General features: G+C 57.5%; 1 protein-coding gene across 3 annotated transcripts; it reads left to right on the forward strand.

Moving 5' to 3' along the window:
* The first annotated feature begins 626 nt into the window (after positions 1-626).
* Positions 627-17682, forward strand: ENKD1 (enkurin domain containing 1). 3 transcript variants are annotated; one of them, XM_050922432.1, is made up of 9 exons: positions 627-697; positions 2763-2868; positions 7521-7624; positions 8144-8368; positions 12684-12856; positions 14544-14705; positions 14864-15033; positions 15941-16077; positions 16612-17682. In XM_050922432.1, the coding sequence occupies exons 3-9, from the start codon at positions 7540-7542 to the stop codon at positions 16770-16772; spliced, it is 1113 nt and encodes a 370-aa protein (XP_050778389.1). In that variant the 5' UTR covers positions 627-697; positions 2763-2868; positions 7521-7539; the 3' UTR covers positions 16773-17682. The 3 variants fall into 3 exon arrangements, with proteins under 3 accessions (XP_050778389.1, XP_050778390.1, XP_050778388.1); XM_050922431.1 differs by lacking the exon at positions 627-697 and adding an exon at positions 1414-1479; XM_050922433.1 differs by lacking the exon at positions 2763-2868 and having other exon boundaries at positions 642-697.
* Positions 17683-18231: the final 549 nt, after the last annotated feature.

Genomic DNA, 18231 nt, shown 5'->3' on the forward strand with positions numbered 1-18231 from the left:
TAAGAAAAACACCAAACGTCACATAACTGTCAATAACCTGAGCACTGGAGATGATAAGATGTCACTGGGGTTGGTGTATGCATGAAGCTAGGGCAGTGGTTCTCAATCTGCCACCGTGTCAGCACAGAGCTGAGGCCCATGTGACATTCTCAGGGCCATACAGGGAGTATTAGAGGTGGGCCCCATATGTGGCCCAGAGTGGTAAATAGGTTAAGAACCCTGAGCTGGGGGCACTGGCCGGTGCTGGGCCTGAATGAGGCAGAGCGGGGAGGGGAGGGTAAGAGGTGAGGGAAGTCTGGATTTTCCAGTTCTTTGGTTGCTTAAAAAAGCAAAATGTTTGGGCTGGAGTGAAAACGAACATTTTGGGCAAATCAGGGGGGGCCATGACACGGAATTGGGGGGCGAATCACAGTATGGGGGGGCGGAAGCGGGCGAATCACCACACAGAGTGGGGGGAGGGGTTTGAGGCGAATCACCACCCGGCCCTGTCGCCAAACGGGGCCCGTCCGGCCACCATCCGCCCGCCGGGCTGGGGCGCCAGTCACGGGGCTGGGCACGGCGCAGCCGGCAGGGGGCGCTGCGGGACCTGGCGCGCAGCGAACTACGGCTCCCAGCAGCCCCCGCGGCGGCCGGAAGCGGCGGCGGCGCTGTTGCTTGGAGAAGCGGGGGGCGTGTAACCGCCTGAGAGCGCGAGCGGGTCAGTGCCGGGGCCGGGGGACACCGCGCTGCGGGGGCGGGCGGGCCGGCCGAACCCCCCCCTGCGCTGTGGGGAGCCCCGGGCAGGACGCGCGCACACACCCCCCGCTGTGGGGTGGGGTGGGGTGGGGCGGGGCGAACCCCCCCCCGCTGTGGGGAGGCCGGGGCAGGGCGAACCCCCCCTCCCCGCTGTGGGGAGGCCGGGGCAGGACGCGCACACACCCCCCGCTGTGGGGGGTGGTGGTGTGGGGGGGGCAGGGCGAACCCCCCCCCGCGCTGTGGGGAGCCCCGGGCAGGACGCGCGCACCCCCCGCTGTGGGTGGGGGGCGGGGCAGGGCGAACTCCCCCCCCGCTGTGGGGAGGCCGGGGCAGGACGCGCACCTCCCCCCCGCTGTGGGTGGGGGGCGGGGCAGGGCGAACTCCCCCCCCGCTGTGGGGAGGCCGGGGCAGGGCGCCCCCAGGCGGTGCTGGATATTGTGCCCGGTCTGGGGCCCTGTGTTGCGGGCTCTGCCTGGGAGCAGGGGCCCGCGCTGCTGGGGGACCCCACAGTGGCGAGGGGCCCCGAGCCTGCTCCGCCCCGACCCCCTGCTGCCCCAGGCGGGGACTCTCCGCCCTGAGGAGCCCGGTGCAGCCAGGAGCGTCCCGCCTGGAGCCAGGCCAGGGATGCGGCGGGGACTGGCTCCCTTTGGCCCCGTGCTTATCCCAGGCTCCAGGGCAGAGCTCTGTGCTGCAGGGGGCAGCGCCCACGGGGGTCTGCCACGTTCCCCGGGCACTGACAGACGGGTACTGATCCCTGCACCCTGGTCCCCCTTCTCTCCCCAGGGTGCCCGACCCCAGCGATAACCGGCTCCCCTGCCTTGGTGCCCATTGACTGGGGGAGCTTTGTTTGCACTTCTGCCTGGAAGCTGTTTGCCCTCCAAGCCAGCTAAATAAATAAAGCACAAATGCCGAGGCTGGCATGTGGCCAGGAGCGCAGGGCCATTGCCGTTGCGCCGACACCCAGCTAGATGCTGCTTGGCAGCTGGTGGGAAAGAGGTGGCTGGAGCTTGTTTGTTCATAATTCCACTGATGTTGCCTTGGGCAGGGTGTGGGGTCTAATGGTTGGAGCAGGAGACTGGGAATTCCAGGACTCCTGGGTTCTGTTTCTGGCTTGGCTAGTGGCAGCAGCAAAATCTCTTTTCTTGAGGCTTCAGTTGCTCTGTGTAGAAAGGAGGAGCCATGCTGATGTGCCCCACAAGGGTGATATGCAGCTTGGTTGGTATTTCTAGTGCACACTGGGAGCACCTAGGGGGAGATACCAGAGGAGGTTACAGCACTAGCTGTAAAGGAGGCAGATAAAGGGACTCCTCTTCCTTGAGCTGGGGCTGAGGCCAGAGCCAGGAGTGGAGCCATGGCTGGGCCGGGAGCCAGGGACTGAGGCCGGGGCCACGGCTGAGTCTGGGCCCTGGAGTGAGGCTGGAGCCATGGCTGAGACTGGAGCTGAGGCCCAGCTGCGGCTGGCAACTGGGAGCAGAGCTAGGGGTAGAGCAGGGTTGAGTGACAACCCTCTCCTCCTGTAGGGGCTGGCCTGGGCCTGGGCCTGCTGCGCCCTCCCAATGTTCTTCCACCTCCCCCTTCGGGGCACACCCCACAGTTTGGGGACCACTGGCTTAGGCTGTGCCTGCCCTGGAGCTGGAAGGTGTAAATTCCAGCTTGGGGAGCCATGGTCTCACCAGTCATGACTGAGCTAGTGTGCCTTCAATAGCAGTGCTAGTGGCAGGAGGGGCAAATGACCCTAAGTACCATCCCAAGGTGGGGACTACAAACAAGAGCTGATTCCAACCCAACTATATTTAACTAGCTGTCATCTTTTTGTATGGCTGAAAGCTGGCAACATTGGATGTTTAGTGAGATGTAGGGCAGCTGGTTGACCTCTCCAGTAGCAGGATCGTGGGCTTTTCAGGGCTTCAGTGGCTCGCACCCTGAATCAGTGGAACGAGGATAATTGCATCCACCTTTGCAAAGTGCTGTGTGATCTGCTGATCTGAGCTGCTGTGTACAAGTTCGTCTCATTGCATCATTTCCAGGTGGACGGTCTGTGGGAACCATTGGCTGATAGCACCTCAGAGCTGTGTGTGAGTCCTCTGGCTGCTCCCTGACATCTCTCTCCTCGTGTCATCTGTGACGTACAAGGTAAAGATCCTGAGAAATGTGATCTCTGGGACATTGCCCAGTGGAGAGTTGCATCCCCTTCTCATGTCTGTTATAGTAGAGGTGTAGCCTTACAGATAGGAGCATGCAATGCTCCATCTTCATCCAAGTGGCTGGAACATTGGATACTGGGTCCTTTAATATCTGCATGGTCCATGCACCCTGTGTTAAGGCTGAGGGAGCTGCAGCTCTTGTTGTAGCCCCACTACATTATCCTACCTGCTCTGGCCACAGAACGCAAATCCCCTTGTCCTTGGAAGGACACTGCTGCCACCCCAGCCTCATCTCAGGGTATGGCTACGTTTGGAATTTCAAAGCGCTGCCCCGGCAGCGCCGCGGCAGCGCTTTGACGTGTGAGTGTAGTCGGAGTGGCAGCGCTGGGAGAGAGCTCTCCCAGTGCTGCATGTAAACCACATCCTTTACGGGTGTAGTGTGCAGCGCTGGGAGCTGTGCTCCCAGCGCTGCCGCCCTGATTACACTGACGCTTTACAGCGCTGTATCTTGCAGCGCTCAGGGGGGTGTTTTTTCACACCCCTGAGCATAAAAGTTGCAGCGCTGTACAGAGTGAGTGTAGCCATGGCCTCAGAGAGGTACTAGAGTACTCTTCTACCATCCGTTTCAGAAGAGAGCCCTGTTTACCTCCTGTTCTAGGCTAGTGCTGCAGGGTGTCATTTCTGCTCGTTGGAAAGAACACAACTGCTAAGCTGGCTTTGTTCCTACGGGCAGTGTGTGGAGACCTGCCCAGCTGCTAGGGAACAGGCGTCCCCATGCAAAAGCCACCAGCACAACTGGCTGCTCTTCAGCCTCTCTCCAAACAGGCTTTGGAGGCCCAGTGGCAGGGCAGAGGCTACAGTGAGGCCCACAGTCTCCATGGCTGCAGTGGGCAGCTCGCACCAGCGCAGACTTCCAACAGCAAGGGGTTAAAGGCAGAGGCCTGCTCTGTCCAGTTGCTCTGCATAGAGCAGCCAGCGGGGAACTGTGCACATGAGGCTGGAGTCATGGGGGCTCAGAGCCCTGAAGCGAATTGCACATCAGGTATGTAAATAAGCAGAATCACCCCTGCAGCACCTCCTGCTGGTGACTTCCGGGAATTAGCTCAATTCCAGCCAGGAGCGCCCTCTGCAGGCCAGTGAGCCACCTGTCCTTTTGGCCCCAGTGTCCCACCCAGAACCCCAGTGCCCCTTTAACTGGTCTCCCCCTCCCAGGAGAACCCCCACCCCACAATCCCCACTTTGCCTCAGAATTGGCTACTGCCCAGTCTCTATCTAGCCCCCATTCACTTGGGCAGACTGCAGTATCAGCCACTCATCATAGGCAAAGGGGTTTGGACCTGCTGCCCCCTGCAACCCCCAGGCTGCACCCTGCAACCCCCAGTACCTCTTGGCCTTACCCTAGGCCACAGCCTGGGGCTTTCCAGGCAGAAGCTCGCCTGTGCCTGTGCCTGTGCCTGTGCCTGTGCCTGTGCCTGTGCCTGTGCCTGTGCCTGTGCCTGTGCCTGTGCCTGTGCCTGTGCCTGTGCCTGTGCCTGCAGCCAGACCCTTCTCCCTCTACAAGCAGAAGGAGAGTCACCGGGCTCTTGGCTCACAGCCTTTTATAGGGGCCAGCTGTGGCCTGATTGGGGGTGTGGCCCAGCTGTGGCCACTTCTGCAATCAGACCGGCTTTTAGAGCTGCAGCTTTCAAGCCCTATTAGGCTGCTTTTTAAACCCCTCAGGGCAGGAGCGGGTAACCAACCTGCTACAAGATATAACTGGTGAAAAAGGCCATCCACGCGACCAGGGAGGGGAGGTTGGCCGATGGAGACTCCGGTGACTGTGGGGCTTGCTTCCGCTCCATGGTCCGATCACGCATCCGGGCGGAGTTCCTCTGGGCGGCGTCCACTGGCTCCCTTGACGCCTTTGAGGACCAGTGGGCGCTGTCCGGGGTTCTCTGCTCGGTGTCCCCATTAGGTTCCCTCCTTCTGACCCTTTGACCTCACTCCTGTCCCTGTTCTTTTATTAGTTGTCCCCCGCACTCAGTGGGTTCTGTGGCCCTGTGGTTCCTCCCCTTAGGCTGGGGGAGGATCCTTTAGCAGTGGGCGGGCTTCGCCCGCCCACTTCCCAGACACCCAATAGGTACAAGATATAACTTAGGGGTCAGGAAAGCCCCCGTTGGCAGGGGAAGGTGGACTCCCATCCCACCTCTCCTGTGAACAGCTTTTCCTATCACCTCCCTTGCCCCCACATTAAACCCACCCAGAACTAGCTTTCTGACAGCCTCGGGCCTGCTCCTGCTGTTGCTGAAGTTGGGGAAATTTCAGCCACTGATGTGAGCAGGCGCAAGTTCCTGTGATGTACCGCGCCCTCCCTGCTGGCTCTGAATCTGCCCTGTGTCTCCCCAAGGGAAGGGGTAATGCCAGCAGCTCCAAGTGGCACTCTGCTGCCCCTATCCTCTCTGATCTGCCACCAGCCCATGTGGCATTCCAGGTGGTGGAAGTCACCCTGCCTCATCTGGAAGACTATATGCACAGCAAGGCCAGGCACAGCGAATGCTCCATCTATTTTAATCCTGTTGAGAGGGAGTAGAAAGGGAAAGATGGGATAGGTCTGAAATGGTCCTTTGAATTCACTTGGGAGGCCCCGCTGCTGCTATCACAGCCCTCCAATTGAATCATGGCTCCCTCCTGGCTTCGGGGCCAGTGGACTCTCAAATCCACTGCATTATGTCTTTCATAATAGGCTATAAATGTACTTCTGCTCACGGTTCTTTTGTGTTAATCTCTCTGACAAATTTTCTATTGCTGCTGCGTGATCTCTCTCGCTGGTTTCCAAGGGGCTCAGCTGATAACGGCGCACAGCTGCCTTTACTTTGCTTTGCGCTGCCCGTGTGCATGTTGCGCTGCTGGTGGCTTTCTTATGGGACAGGGACTGGCTCGAAGGAGTGACCTTGCCAGGAGGGGAAAGGCTGACAGTGGGACCTCGTGGGCCAAGGTTCTGAAAGTGGATCAAGTGAAACCGGAACAAGACGCTCTTATTGCAGAGTAGGAGTGTCCACAGCTGGAGCTGGTCCAGAATAGCTCCATGTGTCAACAAGCCCTTATGCTCTCTTACTGACATGTAACTGTCGCCACATTTATCCCCGCTGCATTAGCCCCTGGGGGTGAAGAATTAGCTCTTTGCTAATGGGTCTCATTCCAATAAGAGCTGTACTTCCATGATGACAGGCTTAGGCGGATTAGCCGTTAGCGTCAGAGGCTTCCTTATCCCTGCTCTGTATCAATAATTCATTGGTTTGTAAATGGAATTGAGGCCCCTGTCTGTCCCTGTAGCGCCACTGTGCTCTCCTTGCTACCGCACATCACACCGCAGTGGTGCCGAGACGCAGCATCGGTGGGAAGGAATCTTCCCTCTGCAGGGCTCGCCTGCCTGGGACAATTGTTGAGCCTGCTAAACGCAGCTCTCCAGGGGTGGGGCCTGATCCTGTCCCAGGGAGTTGATGCGCTCAGCTTGGCTCAGGGCCTGGCCCAGTGATTTTCTGAGTGAGGAGCAAGTCTCAGAGAGTGAGCGCATGTCCCCTGGTGGTAGGGGACTCTCTGAAAGACTTCCTTTGACGCTGCAAGGGAAGAGGTGCTGGCTGCTCCCGGGTTGGAGATCTAATGTCTGCCCAGCTATCAGGTGGCTAAAGGAAGCAGCAGGTGTGGTTGTAACCAGGGTGGAAAATGAGGTTCTGCCCTGAAGAGTGACTGTGCAAATGGTATTACAGGCCAATTTTTGACCATCTGCTAACTGATAACTAAGCAGCCAGCCCAGTCCACTCCTGGGATCTGAGGGCCAGGCTGGGCACTTTCCTGTTCATGCATTGTTTTTGAGGGTGCCGGGCACTCCTGTTGGCTGGGGTTTGGTATTGCAGCCATAGAGGGAGCTTCGGCTTTAAGCTACAATGCCCGCTCCCAGCTGAGGGCTGCGGCAGGGGCCAAAGCAACCTCCAGTGGAGCAAAGCAGGCCAAGCCCCACAGCAGAATGAGGTGGCCGTGGCTGGAGAACCTTGGCCATCAGTTGTGCTGATGGGGCCCCAAGAGAAACCCTCTCACTCCCCAAAGCAGCACAAACCCATTTCAGTCCCTGCAGTGAGCAGCTCAGCCTCTGATACTCCTGGGGAGTGAGATGGAGCTGTTCTTACAGTCACGCTGCAGAGCAGACCCATGGTGACAGCACGTGAGCCAAGCGATGTCTGGCGAAGGGGAGATCCATAAGAACGGCCATACTGAGTCAGACCAGTGGTCTATCTAGCCCAGTATCCAGTCTTCCACAGTAGCCAGTGCCAGATGCTTCAGAGGGAATGAACAGAACATGGCAATTTATCAAGTGATACATCCTGTCGTCCACTCCTAGCTTGGCAGAGTACAGCAGCAAACATGGACACTTTGCATGGGGGAGTCGTGCTGGTCAGTCGCTGCCTGGTGGGGATTCCCAAGTGATGCTTGCAGCTTGGTCAATGTCCAAATTAGCGGGTGGGTGTTAGTTTTCCCTAGCTGGGTGTGTCTCCAGCAAAGAGCAGCAGCCCAGCTGTATTTAAATATTCACCGTGGCCGGTAAATGATTCCCAGGAAAAACCCATCTGGTTTCCGTTCCCAATGGTGTTTACTTGTCGATTGCAGCTGCAGAGCCGTGGCCGAGATGTCTGAGGGACCTTCCAGGATCTCGGGACCCATCCCTCCCGACCCTACACTGTTCCCGGACTATTACAAACGCCCACTGTCAGGTGAGTGCCGGTGGAGCATGCAGCATGGATGGGGTCCTACATGGTCACAGGGCGGCTTGTTCTCATTAAAGCCCTCCCTTCCGTAGTCCCATTTTGCTGCACAGTCACACTGGATACATGGAGGGGGCCAGCATGGTGGCTCGTTGAGGTGCCAGGCCAGAGGGCTGTTCGTTGACCTGGCTTTCCCCAAGTCCAGGCAGGGGCTGAGGGCTCCTGCAGAGCCGGCTTGCTCTGCTCCAAAGGCCGTGGAGTGGGCCTGCTTCTCTCTGCAAAGAAGCTTGGCTCCTCTGAGATGCTGAGTGATCCCAGCTCCCATTGGCTCCAGGACCAGGCTGATGTTAGGAGCAGCGTCAGTGAGGGGTAGAGGGGTTGGAAGTTAGGAGAAGGTGGACTGGGGAGGCCAGGGGGCTCGCCAGCCTCATCTGGGGCTGCCTTGGCCGGAATGGGGCTAGCCTGGAGCAAGAGGGAGGGAGGGATGGGGCGGAGCTGCACGTCTTGACTCATGCTGTCTCTCTCTAGCTCGAGGGAGGCTGGAAGGGAATGCCTTGAAGCTGGACTTCCTCTCGGGCCCTCTAGCCCCAGATCCCAGCCTGTACCCCACCTGCTACAGTGCCCGCCTTGCCCATCCTGCCCCACGTATCCGCCCCAACGGTCAGGCCATCCTGGAGAAGGGGCAGAAGGGGACGGTCGGGGTCTTGCTGAAGCTGGAGGGGATCTCTCTCTACAGGGAGCCGCCCCTGAAAAGTAAGTGCAACTGAGCAGCTGGAGCTGACAGTGGCTCAGGGCAGGACGAATACTTTGATTGGACGCAGTGGCAAGGCCTTAGGGTGGGGATTTCCAACCGAGTAACAAAGTGGTTGGATTTGTTGGGGGCTGATCGGCTCTGGGTGTGCTGCAATGGGAGCAGCATCCAGACCCTGGGGTTATTGAGATCATTGCCTCACCCTGACTGCAGCATGGCCTTTGTCTGGGGCTAGGAAGGGAGTGTGGAGAGGAGACCTGCTGGTGGAGACCAGGCTGCGGGGCAGTCTGGGAGCAAATCGAGCACTTCAGTTTACCCTGGCTCAAGGTTAAGAGTATGGTGGTTAAATCGAGAGGCTTAAAGCTGATGAAAGGAAGTGGTTTTTTACACAACACAATTAGCCTGTGGAACTCACTGCAACAAGACATCATGGAGGTCAAGAGCCAAGTAGATTCAAGGTGATTATCCAGGTGAGAACAGCCATGGGGAGTGCCTGGAAAAGGAGGGCTCTGCTGGCCTTGGAATCTGTGACCCAGTTCTGGCTCCGCTGTTTGCTGCCCCAGCTGGGCAGCCTGGGGACTGCTCTAACTTGTGCCCACAGAGGACAGCCAGAGTGCAAGGTGCACCAGCTGCTGTCTGTCCCCAATGTCAGTGGGGAACTCCCCTGTCTGGGGAGATGCCCCTACAGGAGGATTGTGGGTAATTTCTGCAACCTGAGCTGAGGACTTTCTGAATCAGTCTGGTTGCCCTCAGGCGGGAAGGGCAGATGGCTCCAACATAGAGTCTGGCATTGCTGTTGACAGCCCCACGCACTGGGAAGGCCTGTGGTTCTCCATCCCACCTTCCCCCTGGGGCAGGAGTTACAGGCAGTAGTTTTCTCCCCTGGGTGCTGGGGTGTTTGTGGTTTGATGCTAAGCGAGAGCATTGGCCCAGCCCTCTGGGCTGTCGGGTAGTGGACGGGGAGGGACAGTCTCTGCATGGATGGTGTTCCAAGAAGGAATGCTAGGCAGAGACAGGCTCCGCAGCCTAACGAAGAGAGGGAAGAGCATCTTCGCAAGCAGGCTGGCTAACCTAGTGAGGAGGGCTTTAAACTAGGTTCATGAGGGGAAGGAGACCAAAGCCCTGAGGGAAGTGGGGAAGTAGGATACCGGGAGGAAGCATGAGCAGGAGACCTCAAGAGAGGAGGACTCCTGCCTCAGACCGAGAAAGCAGGATGATCAACGAGTTATCTTAAGTCCCTATACACAAATGCAAGAAGCCTGGGAAACAAGCAAGGAGAACTGGAAGTCCTGGCACAGTCAAGGAATTATGATGTGATTGGAATAACAGACTTGGTGGGATAACTCACATGACTGGAGCACTGTCATAGATGGATATAAACTATTCAGGAAGGACAGGCAAGGCAGAAAAGGTCGGGGAATTGCATTGTATGTAAGAGAGCAGTATGACTGATCAGAGCTCTGGTATGAAACCGCAGAAAACCTGAGAGTCTCTGGATTAAGTTTAGAAGTGTGAGCAACAAGGGTGATGGCGTGGTGGGAATCTGCTATAGACCACCAGACCAGGGGGATGAGGTGGACGGGGCTTTCTTCAGGCAACTAAGAGAAATTACTAGATCACAGGCTCTGGTTCTCATGGGGGACTTCAATCACTCCGATATCTGCTGGGAGAGCAATACAGCGCTGCACAGACAATCCAGGAGATTTTGGAAAGTGCAGGGGACAATTTCCTGGTCCAAGGGTAAAGAATGGTGTCCCTAGCCTCTGTTCATCAGAGGATGGAGATGGATGGCAGGAGAGAGATCACTTGATCATTGCCTGTTAGCTTCACTCCCTCTGGGACACCTGGCGTTGGCTACTGTCGGTAGACAGATACTGGGCTAGATGGACCTTTGGTCTGACCCGGTACGGCCGTTCTTATGTTCCAAGTGCTGGAGCAACCAACTAGGGGCAGAGCTCTTTTTGATCTGCTGCTCACAAACAGGAAATAATTAGTAGAGGAGGCAAAATGGGAACCTGGGATGGGATGGGAACTGGGGAGGCAGTGACCATGAGATGGTCAAGTTCAGGATCCTAACACAAGGAAAAGGACCTAGGGGTTACAGTGGACAAGAAGCTGGATACGAGTCATAGTGTACCCTCACTGCCAAGACGTCTAACGGCATTTTGGGCTGTATAAGTAGGGGCATTGCCAGCAGATCAAGGGATGTGATCATTCCACTCTATTCGGCCTTGGTGAGGCCTCATCTGGAGTACTGTGTCCAGTTTTGGGCCCCACACTACAAGAAAGATGTGGAAAAATTGGAAAGAGTCCAGCAGAGGGCAATAAAAATTATTAGGGGTCTGAAGCACATGACTTATGAGGAGAGGCTGAGGGAACTGGGATTGTTTAGTCTGCCGAAGAGAAGAGTGAGGGGGGATTTGATAGCTGCTTTCAACTACCTGAAAGGGGGTTCCAAAGAGGATGGATGATCTAGTCTGTTCTCAGTGGTACCTGATGACAGAACAAGGCGTAATGGTCTCAAGTTGCAGTGGGGGAGGTTTAAGTTGGCTATTGGAAAACACTATTTCACTAGGAGGGTGGTGAACCACTGGAATGCGTTCCCTACGGAGGTGGTGGAATCTCCTTCCTTAGAGGTTTTTAAGGTCAGGCTTGACAAAGCCCTGGCTGGGATGATTTAGTTGGGGATTGGTCCTGAGCAGGGGGTTGGACTAGATACCTCCTGAGGTCCCTTCCAACCCTGATATTCTATGAGAGCAGCAGAATATGGACCCTGGACTTCAGAAAGCTGACTTTGACTCCCTCAGGACTGATGGGCAGGATCCCCTGGGAGAATAACATGATGGGAAAAGGAGTCCAGGAGAGCTGGCTATATTTTAAAGAATCCTTATTAAGGTTGCAGGAAATATGGCAGGTGACCAACTTGGCTTAACAGTGAAATCCTTGCTGATCTTAAGTGCCCCAAGGGTTGGTCCTGGAGCTGGTTTTGTTCAATATGTCCATTAATGATCTGGAGGATGGCGTAGACTGCACTCTCAGCAAGTTTGCAAATGACACTAAACTGGGAGGAGTGGTAGATACGCTGGCGGGTAGGGATAGGATGCAGAGGAACCTAGACAAATAAGAGGATTGGGCCAAAATAAATCGGATGAGGTTCAACAAGGACAAGTGCAGAGTCCTGCACTTAGGACAGAAGAATCCCATTCACTGTTTCAGACTAGGGACCGAGTGGCTAGGCATCAATTCTGCAGAAAAGGACCTAGGGGTTACAGTGGACGAGAAGCTGGATATGAGTCAGCAGTGTGCCTTTGTTGCCAAAAAGGCTGATGGCATTTTGTGCTATATAAGTAGAGGCATTGCCAGCAGATTGAGGGATGCGATCATTCCCCTCTATTCGGCATTGGTGAGGCCTCATCTGGAGTACTGTGTCCAGTTTTGGGTCCCACACTACAAGAAGGATGTGGAAAAATTGGAAAGAGTCCAGCGAAGGGCAACAAAAATGATTAGGGGACTGGAGCACATGACTTATGAGGAGAGGCTGAGGGAACTGGGATTGTTTAGTCCGCAGAAGAGAAGAATGAGGGGGCATTTGATAGCTGCTGTCAACTACCTGCAAGGGGGTTTCAAAGAGGATGGAACTAGGCTGTTCTCAGTGGTAGCAGGTGACAGAACAAGGAGTAATGGTCTCAAGTTGCAGTGGGGGAGGTTTAGGTTGGCTATTAGGAAACACTATTTCACTAGGAAGGTGGTGAAGCCCTGGAATGGGTTCCCTAGGGAGGTGGTGGAATCTCCTTCCTTAGAGGTTTTTAAGGTCAGGCTTGACAAAGCCCTGGCTGCGATGATTTAGTTGGGAATTGGTCCTGCTTTGAGCAGAGGGTTGGACTAGATGACCTCTTGAGGTACCTTCCAACCCTGATATTCTATGATCCCAAACTAGAAAGCTAGGATTCAAACCAGTCCCACCTCCTGTTGTGAGTGGGGATGTCTTCTGGCTCCACTGATCGGCTGTGTGATGCTTGTCTTCACCACTCTGAGGGCAGCAGCAGAGGGTGCTAGTGAGTTGCTCTTTGTCATGGCACATTTGAGTCACCCCAGAAAAGCCAATGTCTTATGTGTGCTTACAGGGGGCTCAGTGGGTATGATTCTGTCGCCCCCTGGTGGCTGGCACACAAGGAAGGCAACAGCTTGTTGCTGTTTGCAGCAAATGGAGTAGCTTAGGTAGCAGAGGCTTTGGTCTCTGGTGCCAAAGGTCGTGGGCATCCACTTATGGCTTGGGAGGGTTTGTTGGTGAAAGTTATCTCTCCCTGGGGCATGCAGGGAAAGAGGCCAAGGACCACGAGAAGGAGAATGTGAGGCGGATGAGGGAGATCCAGAGGAAATGCAAGGAGAAGGAGCTGGTGCGGGAGCACAGCCAGCCCAAACCCATGAAGGCCTTGTGGAAGTCCCAGAAGTATGAAAATGTGGAGTCCAAGGTGAAGGCCAAGTTGCAGGTACTTGCCCACTTCCCCGTAGCCCTTCACGGGCCATTGCCCTGGCTGCCAGCAGCATGAGCCCAAGCACAGCCCAGTCAGCATGTCCCGGAGATATTGGGAAGGGCACCTCGATTGGGGTTTGCAGAGAGACCACGTCTAGCTCTGCGGAGTCCTGCTAAGTAGCACGGGGATGGAAGTGTTCCCTTCCCATGCCGCTGTGAGAGCGGAGCCATGTCCTGGGTGGGAATACCTGGCTCGGGCCAGGAGGATGGTGGCTATCATGAGGTTAAAGGCGCCTCAGTGTGATGGGAAGGGTCTGGCCACTGCCCAAGTTGGGGAGAAGCGGAATCCCTGCTGTGATTCTGCACTGTGGCTGTTGTGAGATGGGGTCAGACGCTTGGCGTTGTACTCCTCCTGCTCCCGGCGCTGTGGTCTATGTCTGCTGCTCTCGCCTATGGAATCCACACCATGCATGTAATGGCAGCTCTGTTGTCCCACTCTGCAGGATGGGTCACTGGCCTCATGCATGAAACCAGATCAAAAGGGAAGAGTGCCCCAGCCCCTCAGTTGGAAGGGTCATGACTCTTAATGGCTCAGTGTGACTTACAAACACTCGGCATTTTAACAAACTGTCACAGGGTCTGTCTATGCCACGCCCGGGCCCCAAGGACCCACATGGCTCCACAGGACAGGCCCCTGACCTCCAAAACTGGGCCCTTGGGCACCTGCGACCCCTATCTCTCTCTATGGCTCCCTGCAGCGAATCCAGGCTCCTGAGGGAGGCTTGTACTGTCCCCTTCAGGGCGCAGCGCTCCCAGGGCGTGTTTGCAGTGAGACCAGGCAGCCTCTTCACAGCACAGCTGGGTTTATTGTGGGGAATTCCTTAGATCAGCACAGAGAAGTGAAGGTTGACATGGTCCTTCCTGGCCGCACTCCACCCAGCCATGCTGTTGTTAATTCCGTCTCCATCTCCGGAGAGAGCTGCTGAGTCTCCCCAAAAACCACCACTTATCCCCTCCCTTATGACGCAGGTGGAGGTCACGTGTTCCTCCAGCTGGAGATTACCCATGCTGGTGTCAGTCGTTAGCCCCTTGGGGCTCCCATTGTCGTTCTGGATCCTCCACTCATATGGTCGCTTTCAGCCAGTCCTTTAATGCCCCATTCAGCCCACCCCAGCCAGTGACACACACCGCTCAGTCACACTCTTCCCTAGTTGCCCTTGTTGCAACCACTGGGTGACAGTGTGAAGTGCAGAGGGAAACTGAGGCACACAGTGGCATCATAAAAAGATTAGAGAAAATTCCCACTTTGTCACACATGCATTCTAGTCCCCGCCACCACCGGCTGCAGTGTGAAGCCTAGCCCTGTCTGGGGGCACTCAGCGCACTGCATGTTGGAGTGCTAAATTCACTGGAGCCCATGGGTCTGGTCCTGCAGATTCCTCTCTCATACTCCAGTATCACGCCATTGAATTCAATGGCCTAATGCAGATTTACACTGGCAGGATCTGGCTCCATGTCTCCGCTGCTGGCTGAGTTCCCTGCCTGGCTGCCTCCTCGAGGAGACCTTTCCGTGGCATGCAGCAGCAGGGCCTGGAGTCGCCCATCTGCCATGGAACTCATGGGTGATCCTTGGCTCTGAGGGGCTTTGCCGTGTGGTTTGCCCTGTCCCGGAAGTAATGTCGCTCTCTCTCTGCCTGTCGCAGGAGAGCTCTCCCCCGCCCAACCCGGAGTCTCAGAAATTCCTCCGGGCGTATTCCCGCTGCGGCTCCGGGGTCCAGCCACGCCGGTCGCTGTTGCCCAGCCCTGCCAAAACGAGAGTGGTGACCGACACCGAGACTGCAGGAGCACAGCGCACTGATGCCAAGGTGAGGGACTGCACGCCCTGCTCACTGGCTCCTGGCGCTCCAGAATCGCTCCTGCCTCTCGCTCGGCACAGGTTCCTTCACTCCAGCCTCAGAAGGCAGCGTGCTGTGCATGGGGGTCACTGCTGCCTGGCCCCTCACGCTGATCTCTTTCCTTCCAGATCCAGGTAGAAGGCACCAGCGTTGACTTCGTAAGCCACAATGCCCGCACCGCCAAGCGGGCCCCCATGCGGCGCTCACGCTCGCTGCAGTCACTGGCCGAGGCGCTGGAGCAGAGGCGCCGGGAGCAGGAGGAATACAACGCCAAGCAGAAGGGCCATGTGCCCCAGTAGTACGTAAGCTCCTGCCCAGCCAGCGCTGCTGTCGCAAACAAGCCTGAACCCACTTGCTGCTCCGTGCTTGGGATGGCAGGGGCATCTCTTGCAGCAGCTCCCTCCTTCGCAGCAATGAGCTTGGCCCAAGAGGGTCAAATGAAATCCCCGATGAAGCTGCTGCATGCGGGGCAGCGGGGCCAGGGAAGGCTGGGCTGGGCAGCCTACTGGCTCTGCGCAGTGGAGCTGCTGAATGTCAGGTGCTCCAGCTGACTTGCTGGTGCTCAGCCCTGCTGGGAATGGGCACCAAAGTGACTTAGGAACTTCAGACTCATTGACAGGTTACTCGGTGCCTGAGTCACTTCCCCTAAGGGCTGAGCATGTCCCACAACGGCCGGTGGGGCCTCCCGAGCGACACCCATAGGGGACAGAGCAAAGCTCCCGGCTCCCTGCCTTGCTCAACTCAGGCCAGCGGGGTTTTGTATGGCTGGAGGGTGGCAGAGGAGTTGGCTGGCTCGGCTGGGAACGGGAGACAGAACCTTTCGCTCTGACATTGGGCCAGATCCAGCTCAGGACCTTGCTTCCTGGTGCCCTATGGGAAGTGAGTTTGGTGCATGTGGTCAGGTTCTGCATGGCCCGGACACACCCTGTGGTGCACTGCTGATCCCTGGACAGGCCTGGGGCTGTGTGGAGACACCACGGGGCTGATTCCTCCAGATCTGGCCCAGGCCCTTTGCGGGCACCTTGATGTGTGGGAAGCCTGCACTGCCCGTGCTGTCAGGCCTGTGGTCTCCAGGGCTGTCGGTCACTCAGGTGACAAGTCACCCCCTGCTGGGCCAGTATCTGTGAGCCTGACATCCATCCCTGTCCTGTCTGGATCCCGCCCCTCAGCACACGTGCTGACGCACCCTCCTTCTCCCTCGGCAGCTTGCTGGAGCGGAAGGATCACTGGCGTAGGGAGATGGAGGAACGGCAGCGGAACCTGCCCGACCCTGACATGCCACCGGGTCACACCATGATGCCAGAGAGCGAGCGTCTGGAAACCCTGAACAACCTGCAGCAGAGTAAGGGGAGGAGACCCAGTGGCTCCCCAGATGAGTGGGGAGAGAGAAGCCAGTGCTACTCTGCAGTGGCACATGCTGTGACGGGACAGCTCTGCTTACTGCCGTGCTAGCCTCGGCCACGGGGTGTCGCTTTTCTAGAATCCACCGAGTTGGCAACCTCACAGTGCTAGTGTGTGTTTCCCCCGCCACGCCAAGCCCCCGGATAGTCACGGACTTCCAGCCCTGCCCCAGTCACAGCCTAGCCACACTTCCCCCACTCCCTCCAGCTGAAGGGTCTGCTGCAGTGCGATGCCCCGAGTGGAACACAATATCCCGGGGGGGTCTCACTTACTGCAAGGCCGCTTCTTCCCCACTGTGACGTGCTGCCTCTGTGCGCATGGCTGGGCCTTCTTGGTGGCTGGAGCACGATCAGCTGCCCCATGGGATCGCATAATGGCTAGTTAGCTGATCTCTGGGGAGTGAGAACCAGTGCTTAGTGGCAGAGCAGGAGAGACCTGGCCGTGCCCCCTCTCACCAGCCCCCTTCTGTCTGCAGGCCAGGAGCAGCTGGTAAAGGACCTCGTGATGCTGCCAGTGCGGGCTGACACCCTGAGCATTCAGAAGAGGCGGGTGGAGCTGGAGAAGAAGCTGTCACAGATCGATGAGGCTCTCAAAATCTTCTCCCGGCCCAAGGTCTTCATCAAGCTGGACTCCTGAGAAGGGGGGTGTTGTGCTGTGTGTGGATGTGCCACCCTGCTGAGGGGCTCCCGGTCACTCCGCTCTGTGGGTTGGGGGTGGGTGGGAACCAAACTCAATCTGCTTCCACTGGCTGCTGCGGCAGCTCCTGCGTTGGGGATTCCCAGAGCCCAGCCCACTGCTGCCCAGCCAAGCTGGCCCCAGGCAGAGGGCAGCTGGGCCCTTGTGGGTGACAACAGCAAACGAACCTGAGGGGTGCTGCCAGGGGCCATTATCTTCAAGACAGCACCCCAGCCTCGTACTGGTGGGGGGCGCCTGAGGGCAGACTGGCCAATGGCACCTGTGCAGTGTTGCTTGGAAAGCAGCAGGCCTGGTGTTGCTCAGCTGCCTCTCTGCATGGCTGGGCTTACTGGCCTCTCGCTTACATGGTTTGTAGGGCAAAGCAGGCGCAGCCTCTGCCTGGCACCCCCTCTCTGGCCTGCCTTCCTCCCCGGCTGGAGCTGGGAGCCACAGGGGGCGTTCAGAGGGAGATCCTTTAAGGCGGGAGATTGGCAGCTCAACGGCTTGGGAGAGTCTGAGCATAACCCTGCAGCATCCAAGCTCCCCCTGATGCAGGGGTTGCGACACAGCTAGGCCTGAGAGCCAGCTCCCTGCCAGCCCTGGCTGGGCCTCTGCATGGCACTCCTCTGGCCTGGCCACCACTCCCCTGCAGCCCTCTGCCGAAGGCTGTGTGCCTGGGACGGGGGGCAGCCCTGAGCCATGGCTTGTCCCACTGCTAGGGATGCTTGGTAGGCCAAGACTAGCAAAGGGGCAGGTAACCAGGCATGGGGATCCTGTCCCTGCTGGCAGGGAGCTGGCGGTGGGGGGTGGGGAGCTTGGGAACCCTTCTGGGGATGTTGGACAGCTTTTAAATAAAGGAGTTTGTAGGTATTGTGTGCGACAGGTGTGTAAGAGAGGGAGGGCTGCCCTGTGCTGTGTTGGAAGGTGCGGAGGGTTCAGCTGGCTGAATGGGTAGAGTGTTGGGCATTGACAGGGCCCGGGGTGGGGAATGCCAGGCTGGCAGGTGGGGGCAGTGCATGGTTGGTTGGTGTGTGGGCAGTGGGAGCTGAGGGGGGAGCCTGCAGGGTGCTTCTGGGAGGCAGGGCCTGGGTAGCCTGCACCTTTCATGCTCCTTGGTGCTCCAGCCGTACGCACATGTGGTGCCAGATGCTGCTGTCCTCCAGCTGCACAAGCCAGCCAGGGAGCCGGCTTAGCTGGCCCTGGCCAAGGCGAGTCCCTTGGCTGGGTACAGCTTGTCCAGTAGCACTGTGCTCCCCACCTGCCTGCTGCATAGGGGGAGGCAGAGATGCCTTCAGCTGTTCCCAGCCCGTCCCCACAGCTGAGGATTTGGCCTCCTGTCTGGGACTGTCAGTGGTTGCTGCTGCTGCTGCCTTGCAATGGGCCAGGGAGGGAAGAAGAACCTCCTGGCGGTGGAGGAGCA

This window comes from Gopherus flavomarginatus, chromosome 14 (genome assembly GCF_025201925.1).
Source record: "Gopherus flavomarginatus isolate rGopFla2 chromosome 14, rGopFla2.mat.asm, whole genome shotgun sequence".
In the NCBI taxonomy this organism is placed as follows: Eukaryota; Metazoa; Chordata; order Testudines; family Testudinidae; genus Gopherus; species Gopherus flavomarginatus.